The sequence below is a fragment of the Marmota flaviventris genome, chromosome 15, assembly GCF_047511675.1.
Source record: "Marmota flaviventris isolate mMarFla1 chromosome 15, mMarFla1.hap1, whole genome shotgun sequence".
Classification (NCBI taxonomy): domain Eukaryota; kingdom Metazoa; phylum Chordata; class Mammalia; order Rodentia; family Sciuridae; genus Marmota; species Marmota flaviventris.
In genome coordinates, this window is record NC_092512.1 from 61,670,425 (window position 1) to 61,684,381 (window position 13,957).

General features: G+C 39.7%; 1 protein-coding gene across 2 annotated transcripts in view; it reads left to right on the forward strand.

Annotated features, from left to right (window-relative positions):
- Positions 1 to 1,201: 1,201 nt before the first annotated feature.
- Tram1 (translocation associated membrane protein 1) overlaps positions 1,202 to 13,957 on the forward strand; it is a 29,653-nt gene continuing 16,897 nt past the window's right edge. The window contains exons 1-5 of one of the 2 annotated variants that reach the window (XM_027947840.2): positions 1,202 to 1,516; positions 10,370 to 10,433; positions 11,712 to 11,833; positions 11,956 to 12,072; positions 13,728 to 13,786. In XM_027947840.2, coding sequence (XP_027803641.1) covers positions 1,394 to 1,516; positions 10,370 to 10,433; positions 11,712 to 11,833; positions 11,956 to 12,072; positions 13,728 to 13,786 — 485 coding nt within the window. In that variant the 5' untranslated portion in view covers positions 1,202 to 1,393. The remainder of the gene's footprint in view (positions 1,517 to 10,369; positions 10,434 to 11,711; positions 11,834 to 11,955; positions 12,073 to 13,727; positions 13,787 to 13,957) is intronic. The other variant, XM_027947848.2, reaches the window with a different exon arrangement.

Here is a 13,957-nt window from a genome sequence, read left to right on the forward strand (position 1 = left end):
AAAAAAAAAAAAAAAAAAAAAAAATGCACATATACATGAGGAAATTGAGTCTCACGTATTTAGTAACGTGAGATCATACAGTTGATCACTGATTCAATGACTCACTTTGTTGTTGTTGTTTGGTTGGCTGTTTTTGTGGGGTTTTTTTGTTTGTTTGTTTTTGTATAGGTGCTTGAACCCAGAGGCGTTTAACCACTAAGCCACATCTCCATTTTTATATTTTCTTTAGAGGCAGCGTCTTGCTGAGTTGCCCTGACCTAGCTATGTTTCTAAGGCTAGCTTTGAACCTGCAGTCCTCCTGTCTCAGCCTCACGAGTCGCTGGGATCACCACAGTGTGCCACTGCACCCAGCGACTTGTGGTCTTAAACCACTACATAATTCTACCTAGATGTAGGCAAGAGATGAGTCCCCCTAAAGGACGTTGGCAGTGGGGAGGAGAAAGAGGGATAGAATTGCCTGGGTTTGATGCCCCAGTGGACGTGGAGGGATGCTGAAAGAGCTCAATCTAGGATGGTTTTGGTTTCTAGATTTGGCAAATGGGTGAACAGTGATGCAATTCTTCGGGGAAAAAAATATAAAGGACTCCTGGCTTGGGCAGAATGATGAAAGAAGAGAACATGTCTAATCCACCCACCTTTTGCACACTCTCGCCAGAGTACTAAGAATTGTTAACGATAAAAGACAGGTAAACGGAAATCGATCCCATCATCAGTTTGAGGCTCAGTGGGGAAAAGTCCACGGAAGTGTTTAAACTAACTCTGAGGTTAATTTTTAATGCAGATGAAACTAGAAAATGTGCTATACCCTTTGTGTGTTCAGGTCATAGCCCTATTTTCAGATTTTTCTGGACGGTGGCAGTCGCCTACACAACTGACCATCAGTGTTTCAAGAAGGCACTAGTACCGAGACCAGGACGGCCAGGAGGACTGGGAAGCACGCCTGCCACCCTACACACCATGGCGCGTGCGTCCCGGCCACAGCCTCAGTCTGTTGATAGGGCTCAGGAAGCTCGCGATTCAAACGACTCCCAACCCTCGGCCAGGCGCCCAGCAGAAGCGCACCGCTTGGTTCGCTGCACACCAGCCCGCGGCGTTCCGCGGCCTCCGGTCCCCAGGTGGCGCCGTGGGCTGGCAGGGGCGGCCGCCGCTCGAGTTAGCACCGTCTCCCTGGTGCGCATGCTCGCGCCGGGTGCGGGCTCACTTTTTTTTTTTTTTTTTCCGGGCGGCCCCGGCGGCTGCGTACTGGCTGTGTGATGGGAAGTGAAGCCCCAGCGAGCGGCTGCGGCGGGGCTGTGAGGAGCAGCCAGGGGGAGGTGGCGGCGGCTGGTCGGTGAGCAGCTGGAGAGAGCGGAGCCGGGGCGGAGCACCTGCAGGCACGGGCGGCGGCTCCACCATGGCGATTCGCAAGAAGAGCACCAAGAGTCCCCCGGTCCTGAGCCATGAATTCATCCTGCAGAATCACGCGGACATCGTCTCCTGTGTGGCGATGGTCTTCCTGCTGGGGCTCATGTTCGAGGTGAGCCCGCCTGCGTCCCAACCGCCCGCGCTGCCGCCCCCAGCCCGGGCCCCAGCTGCCAGCCCCCGGCCGTGCACCCGGGACACTGGGGGCTCGGACCCGGGGAGGTGCGGGCCTGTCCCCTCTGCCCCGCGACTCCGGCCGCACTCGCCCCTGGCCGGCGCGGCGAAGGGGAGCCCCTTGGGCCTCGCCGCCACCCTCAGGGCGTGGGGGCCGCCGCACCGCCCCCTCCCGCCGGCCGCGTAGTTCCTGGTTCCCGCGAAGGGTTACGTGGCAGCCGCCGAGGGGCCGACGACGGGCGGGGGCGGCCCCTGCGCTGCCGAGTTGGCTCCGCGAGGTGGGCGGACTTGGGGGCGGCCCGCTGCGGCCGCCCGAAAGTCCTGCGCAGGCCGGGCAGCGCGCCGGCCCCCGGGCCACAGGCCCCAAGTGACGGGGTCCCTAGTAGGACAGAGGTGGAGGCTAGCGAGAAACCGACGGGGTCGGACGTCTGCTGCCGGCTTGGAGGGCGGCGATCGCAGGGGACCGGCACACCGGTGGCTTCGAGTCTTATTACCAGTTAGCGAACTTTTTACCCTGGCGCTGGCTTTTGCCTTGCTAAAGAAACGAGGTCTGATACAGAAATCGAGGTTCTGAGCAGCTGTGCGGTGGAGTCGAGTGATACGGTTTCTTGAGGCAGAAGAGACTGAGAATGTCAGGAGTGTGTAAATTCTCTTCCCACGTATCTAGTATTTTGATGACTTACTTAACAGCTGTTGAATGTGGGTAATAAACTTTGCAAGGTGAACGTGTAACATCCTACGGGTTTTTTTCCTCACTTCCCAGCACACACGCCCATTCCCCGCCCCTCCACTCCCATAGCTCGTGGGTCTCATCATATACACTGAGTATTTTATTTATTGTGTTGTCTCCTCTTCCTCTGGCATATAACCTTGGTAAAAACAGATATTCTTTTTTTACCGGTAGTACTGGGGATTGAACTCAGGACTTGAGATATGCTGCGTAAGCGTTTTACCATTGCGCTGCATCCCCAACCCTTTTTAATTTGCGAAAGGATTACACCATACTGCCCAGGCTGGCCTCAAACTTGCCTTCCTCCTGTCTCAGCCTCCCCAGTAGCTGGGATTACAGGCATGTGCCACTACACTCAGCCTTGCTAATTTTAGTTTAGTTTTTTTTTTTTTTTAACTAATCTATTTCCATCACCTAGAATAGTGCTCTAAAAGGATGAGTGAAATTAAGAATCCTTGAGAAAAGTTAATGGAGTAAAAGACTGCTAGCAACCAAAAGATGAATACATTTTTAAATGAAGCCCATTTGGGTTTTTTTAAAACGTTATTAAATAACTTAACATGTACTTTTGTTTTATCTTCTCCAGTGGGCTTTTCTGGATCTAGATATAGATTTGTTTTTTCCTGATAGAGTAGTGTATGGTTGAAGCCACTACTCAGGAGGTAGCAACTATAGATGACATATATCAAGCTTACTAAGTGACCCAAGACTTAGACTTGGTTTTTCTGCTCTTTATAAGGAAATAAAAATTACCTGTACTAGCCTTCTCACAGCGATTAAATGATCAAGTAATATGATGTGAAGACATCGGACACTTTACAAAGGATCATAAATGTGTGGTATTTTAAAAACAGGATTAGGTATATAGCTCAGTGGTAGAGTATGAGACCCTGGGATTGATCACCAACAACACATAAAACACAATGCTAAACATTTGTACTCTATGAATTTGATATTTTTATATACTTTCTGTTTTGATATTAAAAGTATTGCTTTCATATTTGCATTATACTCACCAGTTTTGCATAACTTGCCATAACCCATTTCCACATGGTAAGAATTTCAGACTTAAAAACGACTTAGAAGTATTATGACCTTAAGGCTTATTTCAAATGCTTTAATGAAAAGAAAATAAATCAGAAATTTGGACACTTAGAAATACTGTGGCTTTGCTTTTATGTGACCAACTTCACGTTTTTTCATCCCATTTTCTAGGGAAGTTCACTACCCATACCTGGCCCTCATGTTAATGATTTTTTAACAGTGAGTGGATTTTTCACCTTTGTGTTAATCATCTAAATAAACACAACAAAAATACTAAGTAGGGCTGGGGATGTAGCTCAATGATAAGAGTGCTTGCCCAGCTTGCATAGGGCCTTGGGTTCAGTCACCAGCACTGTAAAAGCAAACCCACATCTAAATAGAAGTTTTTAAAGCCACTTCAAAAAGGACTGTTAAAATGGTATACAGAAGAGGGAAATTTGTACAAGTCGTCTATTTTACTACATGTTAAAGTTATAAGATTTGAAAGCACACTGTCTACATATGGGAAAGTATTAACTAGGTAAATTTTGCTAATTGACTTCTAAAATAATTGTCATTGAACTTCAAAGTTAACATAATTATAAAATTATAGCACTTGTGCTGAAATAATAGAAAAGTTGATATTTTTGCAGAATCATTAAGTCTTTCACATAAGTATATTGAGGAAGTATCAGGATTTACAGTGAAATCAGCAAAGAAATAACGTACTTTATTTATTACCAGCCCAAATGAAAAAGCAGTGTAGATATACTGTAAAAGCATGGATTCTGAAGCTAAGGGATCCATGTTCAAGTTATGCCATCTCAGAACTTGTTTCCTTATCTATAAAGTGGGGTTTGTTGGGTTACTCAGAATTAAAATTAGCTAATACATATATTGCCTACTGCAGTGTTTGACTTACAAGAGGGTAGCTATCAAAGTTGGCGAATAGATGATAGCATTTTTATAGGGGAGAAGAGATTCTATGTACTGAAAAGAAATCTGTTTGGGACAAATATAAATGTTTCATTTCTATAAACTTTGTTATCAAAAATTGTGAATTTTGAGGAGATGGGGTTGTGGCTCAGTGGAAGAGCGCTTGCCTTAGAACTTAGGGTTCCTAAGTTGCTTAGGCTGGTATGAGTGGGGCACTGAGTTCTATCCTCAGCACCACCTAAATAAATAAAATAAATAATTCTTTCTGAAAAACAAAAATTGTAAATTTTGAAATCATGGATTTTTTTTTTTTTACAATCTATCTGTACACGTAATACAGATTAATGTTTCACATTTGAGTTAAAAAATTAAACATGTAAGGATACTTGGGAAGCTTTCTGAAAGTAACGTGAAGGAGGAGTGAAGAGTTAGGAGCTCACAAGAGAAATATTTCTTCCTAGAAGGGGCAGACTTTCCACATAGATGTTCAAGAATTTATAGATTTTGTGCCTTACAGGTTTGAGGGGGGCACTTAGAATTACAATGATCTTGGAACAGTTTTCGGAGGTTTGTTTGATTTTTAAGCACAGTTTGTATTAATTCCAGCATTTTCTTTCCTTCCCTCCTTTCTTCCTTTTGCAGTACTGGGGATTGAACCCAGGGGTGCTCTACCACTGACCTACATCTCCAGCTTTTTTTATTTCATTTTGAGTCAGGTTCCTAAGTTGCCTAGGCTGGCCTTGAACTTGTGATCCTCCTGCCTCAACATCCTCACTTTCTGGGTTTACCAGCATTGTGGCACCATGTCTACCTCTTTCTTTTTAAGAACCGTAGTTTTATATGAGTTGGTAGAGAAACAGAATTTGATATTCAGAAATCAACTTCACCTTTCAGGAATCAAGACCATGTTGTAATCATACCTTTCTTTAACAAGTATAAAATACTTAACATCTCTGTATAAGAAGAAAACTGGCAACTACTTAATTAAAGCTATTATGATATTCTTGACTTTGCATGTAGCATAGGATTGATTAAGATATAAGTAAATCTCATTTTTTCTCATAAATGGAAGCAATGGTATAAATGTCCCAAACTGTCGTAAACTCTTGTTTTTATTTATTTATTTTTTTTGTGCAGTACTATTTCTATAGCATATTTACATTCTAAACCAATTTAGTTTGTTTTAATTCCAACACTGGTCAAGGTGTGAAGCTTAGGAGGCCTGAAGATGATTAGGAGAATGATTTCTGGTTTAATTTTTCAAACTTTTTAGGGTATGTAGTTTGTGTTTGTCCTCCTATTATTCTGTTTAATATCTCATGTTAAACCAGCTGGAGGCTTTTAATTTATTTGAAAGCCTAGCATAAAAGGATAATCTTAATTTTTGTTGCTTTTAGAATTTGATACTAACTTTATCTTTGAAAAGTTTTGTTTGTTTGTAAAGGACTCTTTAACACAGAGTTTTCTTAGCTGTGATATTGGTGACCTCGTATTAGACACAAGAAACAGGGATGGAGGCAGGGGGACTGTTTGTGTAAAGTCCAAAGATATAAAAACTGATTCAGTTATCAATCAACTTTATTTTTTAAAGCCCAGGTTGTGGCTCAGTGGTAGAGTACTTGCCTAGCATGCGTGAGGCACTGGGTTCGATCCCCGGCACCACATAAAAATAAACAACAACAAAAAAACTTCCTTAAAAAAATAAAATTTGTGATTGTTTTTACAATCACATGAACTGGGTGTGGTGGCTCAACCTGTAATCCTAGCTACTCTGGAGCCTGAGACTGGAGGATCCCAAATTCAGGGTCAGCCTTTTCATTCTGCTACTCATAGAGCATTTCTTTACCTAGTCCAGACTATTATGGTACCTTGGCCACTTTCATTTTCTCCAGTATATTTGCCCCCTTGCTGCTTTGCTTTTCTCTTATATAGCCTTTATTCACCTATAGTAACCCCCATTCTTCAGCCACCGGGATATGTTCTAAAACCCTACTGGATATCCAGAACCACAGATAGTACCAAACTCTATAGATACTATTTTTTTCTATACATATCTGTGATCAAGCTTAAAATATTAGGCACAGTAAAAGATTAATAACAACTAATAATAAAGTAGAACAATTATAACAGTGTTCTGCAATAAAAGCTCTATGAATGGAGCATGATGGCATATGCCTGTAATCCCAGCTACCTGGGAGGGGAGGCAGGAGGATTGCAAGTAGGAGGCCAGCCTCAACTACTTAGCAAAACCCTCTTTCATAGTAAAAACTGAAAAGGGGATGGGGATGTAGCTTAGTGGTAAAGCATAACTGGGTTCAATCCCCAGTACTACCCAAAAAAGAAAAAAGAAAGCTATGTGAATATGATCTCTTTCTCAAAATGTCCTATTATACTGTACTTATACTTCTTCATGTGATGATAGAGGATACATGATGAGGTGAAGTGATGGGAATGATGCAGGCCTTAAGCTACAATGCAAGGGTTATTGAAAACAAGCACTCCCTCAGCAGTTGATCGGATAACCAAGACAGCTACTGATACCAAGATAGCCAGTTTCATATCTAGTGTGGATGTGCTGGACCATGGTGAGTGATTAATGTCCTGGGCTGGATAGGTAGGAGACAGCATAAGATTTCATCCCCCTGTGTGGAACATTTATACAATTTAAAACTTATATTCCTGAAGTTTTCCATTTAATAGCTTTAGGCTGCTCATTACTATGGGTAGTTAAAACCACAGGAAGTGAAACCAGGATAAGGGAGACTGCTATTTCTGCTGCTTCTGTGCCTCAATTCAGATTGCTTAGGGTTACCAAGAAAAGCCATACATTGCATGCTGATAGATATATTATGAACCAGGCTTCTAACCTCATAACATAAATAACATCCTTTTATCTTTTTACTTTTTCCTAGCCATATAGGTACAATGTAAATATTCATCACTCAGGTCCCCATTGCGTTTAACATGTGTGTGACATTGTTTTCCCCATACACAAGGGGAAAAAAAACAATGTGAGTTTATTAGGTATAGATTTCTTCAGTTTCCTGCCTTTTGAACTTACCTATCTTATCTCTCTTGTCCATTGCAGGTTAAGCATACCTAATACAGAATCTATATTGAGCTAAAATCCAGAACTTTGAATCTATCCCCAAGATACCTCATTATGTATTAACAGATATTCCAAAATTCTAAAAAGTTGAAATCTGAAATAATTCTGATTCTAAACATTTGGAATAAGGAAGACTCAGCCTGTACTATCTTGTTCCCAGGCTAAGAGGATTTTCAAGTGTACTCATCTTTACAGTGTCATTCCCTACCACATTTCTTTAGTCAGTTTCCCTTTTCTGTCTTCAATGTTTAATTTCTCCCTTTTTTGTAGCACCTGCCCTGTTGCTCATTGCACAAGCTTTGTCTCTCCCATCCTATAAACAGTATTACAGGATGGCTCATCAGCAGAGTGCTTGCCTAGCACATTTGAGGCACTGGATTTGATTCTTAGCACCACATTTTTAAAAAATAAACAAAATAAAGATATTTAATCTGTTGCATTCTCTCTGCCACATCTCTTTTGAAACTTTTGACTTATAACTACACGTTTTTAAAATGTTTCCCCTTGGTTTTTGAAATGTCAGGCTCTCTTCATTCTCTTTGTTTCTCTGCTAGGTAACCTTATAGTAACAAGTACCTGAAATCATCAATTTATAAGAGAAAAGGCTTAATTTGGCTCACAGTTTTGGAGGTTTCAGTTTGTGGCTGGTTGGCCCCATTGCTTTTGGCCTGTGGCAAGATAGCACATCATGTCAGGGAGAGCATGATAGAGCAAAACCCATTCACCTCATGGCAGTGGTGGGAGGAGAGACCCCAGAATCCCACAGTCTCCTTTGAGGCCATACCTCCAGTGACCAGTAGCCGTCCCACTAGGCTCCCCCTCTTGAAGGTTCTATCACTTCTTAATAGTGCCACATCCTGGGGTCCAAGCCTTTAGCACAGGGACCTTTGGGGGTACACTTATGCAAACAACCATAGCAGAGAGATACATTTTGGCTTTTTGTTTGCTGTCTCTACAGGTCTGATGTTGTCCTACTTCTTTACAAATACTGTACACTTTCCATGTGTGACTTGTGTACTTCCACAGCCTTAACTTCTGTTTATAAATAAAAACTCTCAAATCTTTACCTGCTAAGTTCTGGACGAGGCTTTAGGTGCCTGCTGCTTTTTCCACCCATGTATCACAAATCCCAGTTTGTCCAAACTCAATTTGTTCTCTTTTGCCCAAAACCTGCAGTTCCTGTATTCCACACATTTTTATAGTAGTAGTATTTTTCACCTAGTTTTCATCAATAAGTAGTCATCAATAAATAATCCTTGACGCTTTTTCTCTTGCTGTCCAAGAATTATTCTGCTCATGAGTGCCTCCTGTGTCCACTACCATTGCCTTACCTTCATGTGCTCTCCTGTCTCCACTGCCAGGCCTTACCTTCATGTGGCCTCTTGCACATGTCTTTGTCTTTTATTTGGCTTCCATGCTTACTCTAATTGATATCTATTTTATTTGATATTTATTTAATAATATTGATCAGTTGCCTGATATGTGCCAGGCCCCCTACTAGGTCTCTAAACATACAGTGGCAAGCAGAAACGGCTCCTAAGAGCTTATTTTTGTAATGGATGAGACAAACTAATCATACCAGATTGTGTGTTTCAAAGGAAAGACACACAGTTCTCTGAGATAATCTGACAGAGGAATGCCCTGCTCTAGAAAGATAGGGAAGTCCTCCTAGAAAAGATATAATTGAACTGAGATCTAGGGGAAGGTTTGTTCAAGGACCCTGTAGAAGGAGGAACTACAGGGGGCCAGGGATTGGGAAGAAATGGTTTGGGATGAGGCTGTGAAGAGGAGTCAAACAATGGGGAATTGTGTAGACCACATTATCCTAAAAAGATAGGAATCCAGTGAAGGATTTTTACAGGTACGGTGGGAAACAGGGTAACATGATTAGAAGATCATTCTAGTGCCGTGGGGAGTGGATATGAAGGGGCTTGAGAGACCATTTAGCAGGCCAGAGCCAGCAGTCTTTCTAACAGGCATAAATTAACATCCCCCTCTCTACTTACAGTCATGCTAAAAATAAAATCTAAAATACTTAGTTCAACAAGCAAGGTACTTTCTAGTACTCCATTAATGTTTCTAGGCTTTTTTGCTACCTCTTTGTGACATACGTGCTATGCCTGGCCTTGTATTTACTCCTGCCCTTACCTTGTTTCTTCTACCTGTATTGGCCTCTTCACCCCACCTTGTGAGCCTAGGGAACTTCTGTTTTCCAACAAGGCACAGTCCCAGCATTACATCCTCTGAGGAGTCTTTCCAGAATAGGCTTTGCTCCCTACCCCAGGGAAAAAACAAATTCATCATTTATCCAGAGGGCCCACAGCGAATGCTGTAGAGGTACTGATTGTACAGCATTATAACCATTTGCTTACTTGTCCTCCGATACAGCTAAACACCTTGTTATCAGGGATTATTTTATATTTCATTCCTTCTGGATTTTATCCTTTCTTGTGCCTGGTGCCTATAAACGTTCCGTTTCTGTTCTGACCACTTTACTTTTAGCAGCAGTCAAGTCAATTAAACATTTATTGACTATTTAACTGTGCCAGGTGTTTGGGAGATTAACACGTAGATCCTGTGTGTGATCCATTTTTCTCATGCTTTAACTGTACTTCCTTTTATTAATTTTCACTTAAAATTTTCTTAATAGGAACTTTGTGTTCATCATATAGGTCTACAGTAGAGAATCATTATTTGTGAAATCATTACTTACAGAAACTACAGAGGTTATTGCTTTTAAAATCTTATAGAGATGAATTACACAAATTCATCTAAATTACAGAATACTTTGGTGGATTACCACAACTCACAGGCTCAACTCTGGTGATCAGGAATTCCCATTGTGTTTGCCTAGCATGGTGCCAGCAGAACTTGGGTGCCCTTGGTTCTTGGATTTGGGAAAACAGAATTTATAATATTTTTCCCCTAATCTGCTTATTTGGAGGAGGATCACAAATTTATTTAATTGTTGTTTTCTTTTTTTTTTTTCTTTCTAGATAACAGCAAAAGCATCTATCATTTTTGTTACTCTTCAGTACAATGTTACCCTCCCCGCAACAGGTACGTAGTTTTTGTTATGAATTTCCTAGAAGTTCAGTTGAACATATTTGGAGTACTCATAAACACTAGATTCTCCACTTATTTTCACAATCTCTTCCATGATTAGACTGAACGTTATTTGATAATTTATGATACAAGAACTGATGTTTTGGGTTAACTCCATCCTATACGTTATATGAAAATTAGTTTTACATGTTTAATGTTTATTATATATATTTTTGTGAATGAGTTTGAAATTCCATCAACAAACTTTTTGTATTGCCATCTCTGCCCTCAGATATTTTCATAGGAAAATTCTAAGAATAGATATTTTAAATATAATTTTAAATAATTGTTTGGTCAAGACTTCTACAAGCACATGTTCAGGTTTAGGTTTTTTGACATATGAGTCATATTTTGGACTTGGAATAACAATTCCTTTAAACTTATTTCCATCTTTTATTGTGCTCTACCGCTAGCAATCATTTTGATTAGAGAAAATGTCAGTAGATTAGGAGTTACCGGGTAATTGCATCCAAACTATACTTAGTGGTTTTTTTTCAAAAAGTTTTATTTCTAAACTGTGCTATGTGAAAGTCAAGTTGTTATGGGAAGTTGATTGCAGTTAAGTACAGTAATATAACTAGCATGAGGGATGGACTATTTGGTTAATAAAATGTGAACATATTTAGGAAGTCTTGAGAACAAGTGTCAGCAGTTCACAAGTATGTGATTTAGATTTGTTTTGAAAAATTAAAGCAGTTGCAAGGATTAAAAACAATGTTAAGTAGTGGTTGCATCTGTGTCTACTGCTTACAGGTCAAAACTAAATCAAATCCATTTTTCCTTCAGAATCATGATGGTAGGGTCCAGTTTGAAAGTAGAAGTGGAAGTTTTGAAAATTTTTGAAAAAACAGAAGTTTTGAAAGTTGTTGAAAAAAAACACAAATAGCCTAGCATAATTTTATCAACCCATGATCTCTAGCCCTGGGATAATGTCAGTTATTAAATGTGGCCTTCCCTTCCCTGTTTTTTTGGTCTTTGATGGCTGTAACTAACATGTGTCAAGTCTCTGTAAGTAATTTCTGAAGTTTTGGGTTTGTAGATAGTTTCCTCCTCAGTTTTCATTGCCCCTTAAGACTCATGATGTCCAAGAGCAAATTATCTATGATATTTCTGTAGAACTTTTTATCAATTAGGTTAGTGTTCTTTTGTTTGTTTCCATAACTATGTTGTACTTGGTGCTGTTTTATAATCTCATGTATATTTTTGTGTATGTATGTCCTTTTTGGCCTTCAGAAGAACAAGCTACTGAATCAGCATCCCTTTATTACTATGGTATCAAAGATTTGGCTACAGTTTTCTTCTACATGCTAGTGGCGATAATTATTCATGCCATAATTCAAGAGTATGTGTTGGATGTAAGTATACAATCTTAGAAATCTATACTTTGTAAAGCACTAGCTCTCCATATTATGATAGTCATATATTGAGTATGTTTTATAATTTATTCTTAATTACTAATACCTGTTTTTATTTTTAGAAAATTAACAGGCGAATGCACTTCTCCAAAACGAAACACAGCAAGTTTAATGAATCTGGTCAGCTTAGTGCATTCTACTTTTTTGCTTGTGTTTGGGGCACATTCATTCTAGTCTCTGTAAGTATGATCTTCTCAGTGTTCTCCTTTCTCACCAAGATTAAGAACTCTGCTAATGAACTTGTGTAAATTATTACACACAAATAGCCAAGCATAACTTTATCAACCATGATCTCTAGCCCTGGGATAATATCAGTTATTGAATGTGGCCTTCCCTTCCCTGTTTTTTTGGTCTTTGATGGCTGTAACTAAAGTTTCAGTGATAAATCTCTCTCAGCTAGTTTTTTTTTTTTTTTTTTAATATTTATTTTTTAGTTTTCAGTAGAAACAACATCTTTGTTTGTATGTGGTGCTGAGGATCGAACCCGGGCCGCACTCGTGCCAGGCGAGTGCGTTACCACTTGAGCCACACCCCCAGCCCTCAGCTAGTTTTTATACAGCAAAAATTCTAAGCCGTTTACTATTTCAGAAACATTTTAGTCACTGTGGATGTTATTTCTATATCTTATAGTCATTTGTAGATAGCTGTGTATTAGCAAAAAGCATGTCAGTGATAGTCTTTTTAGATTACATGAGCTGAAATATTTCCGGTCATTTCCACCTTTAAAAACAGTCCAGTTGTTTCCCAAACAATTTAAAACATGTAGTTCTCAAATAAGACATTCAAAACCTTTAGTTGTATTACTCTAATGAGGAAAGAGAAGATAGTATCAACTTTAGTAATCAGAAATGGTAATCCCTTTTATTCAACTACTACTCCATGTTTTGGGCACATAATTTCTTTTTCATCACCGTGTTAGAGATGAGTAACAAGCAATGTGAATTTTCTAGGATATAACACTTAATGTTAGAGATAAAACTCAACTTTTCAAGCCAGTGCTCACTGTCTTTTACTCTGCCATTTTTAATAATACTTTATTAATATATGTAAATTTCAGTTTAAAATCTATCTTTTAAATTCTTTAAAAAAACTAAGAGTTACAATTCTATGGGGAAATATTCTCATGAAAGGTAAGTCACTTAAGATTGGGGGAATTGTTTCGTTTTGACATATGTAATAATTCTCAGTACATCTAGTTATCTAAGAAAAAAGATTTGGGTAGTATCTTATGGATATAATATCATAAAATTTGGCAGCATTGTGGTCCTCTTGTCTCCTATCAGGAACTACATCTTTTCCTAAGCTCCTTCTTTGATTACCCAAAGTAAAATTCATTTCTTCCATGACTGTTATACCTATGCCTCACACCATTTTGTTATTTATTGCTTATGTTAGTATGCATACATGAATTTTTTTTTACTCTACTGGATAGAAAGATTTTTGAAGGTGAGAAATTACACCTGATTTATATAAGTCATACTGATTTTCACTTTGCAAAAGTAGGCAGTTAAAATTGTACTGAAAATAACTAAGCTGAAAAGCATGCCCCGGCACACGTCTATAATCTCACTGTCTCGGGAGGCTGAGGCAGGAATATTGCAAGTTCAAAGTGAGCCTCAGCGACAGCGAGGCTCTCAGCAACTCACTGAGACCTTCTTTCTAAATAAAATACAAAATAGGGTTGGGGATGTGGCTCAGTGGTTGAGTGCCCCTGAGTTCAATCCCCTGTACCCAGTAAATAAATAAAGCTTGACTTGAGTGAGCTTTTTGAATATAGAGAACTATAAATGTTTGCATAATACTCACAGGCTAATTTCCCTGTCTTCTTTCTTAGGAAAACTACATCTCAGATCCAACGATCTTGTGGAGGGCTTATCCCCACAACCTTATGACGTAAGTCGTTTTTAAAGGTTTTTTAAAATTAAAGAACATGATCATAACATGAATAAGCAGAACTCATTATTCTCTTTAAAACTTCAGGCAAAATCATAAAATATGTGAAAGCGTCTTGGCAGTCCCACTACCTTAAGAGAAAAGTTCCTATGAACTCTTTTCATTTGTATA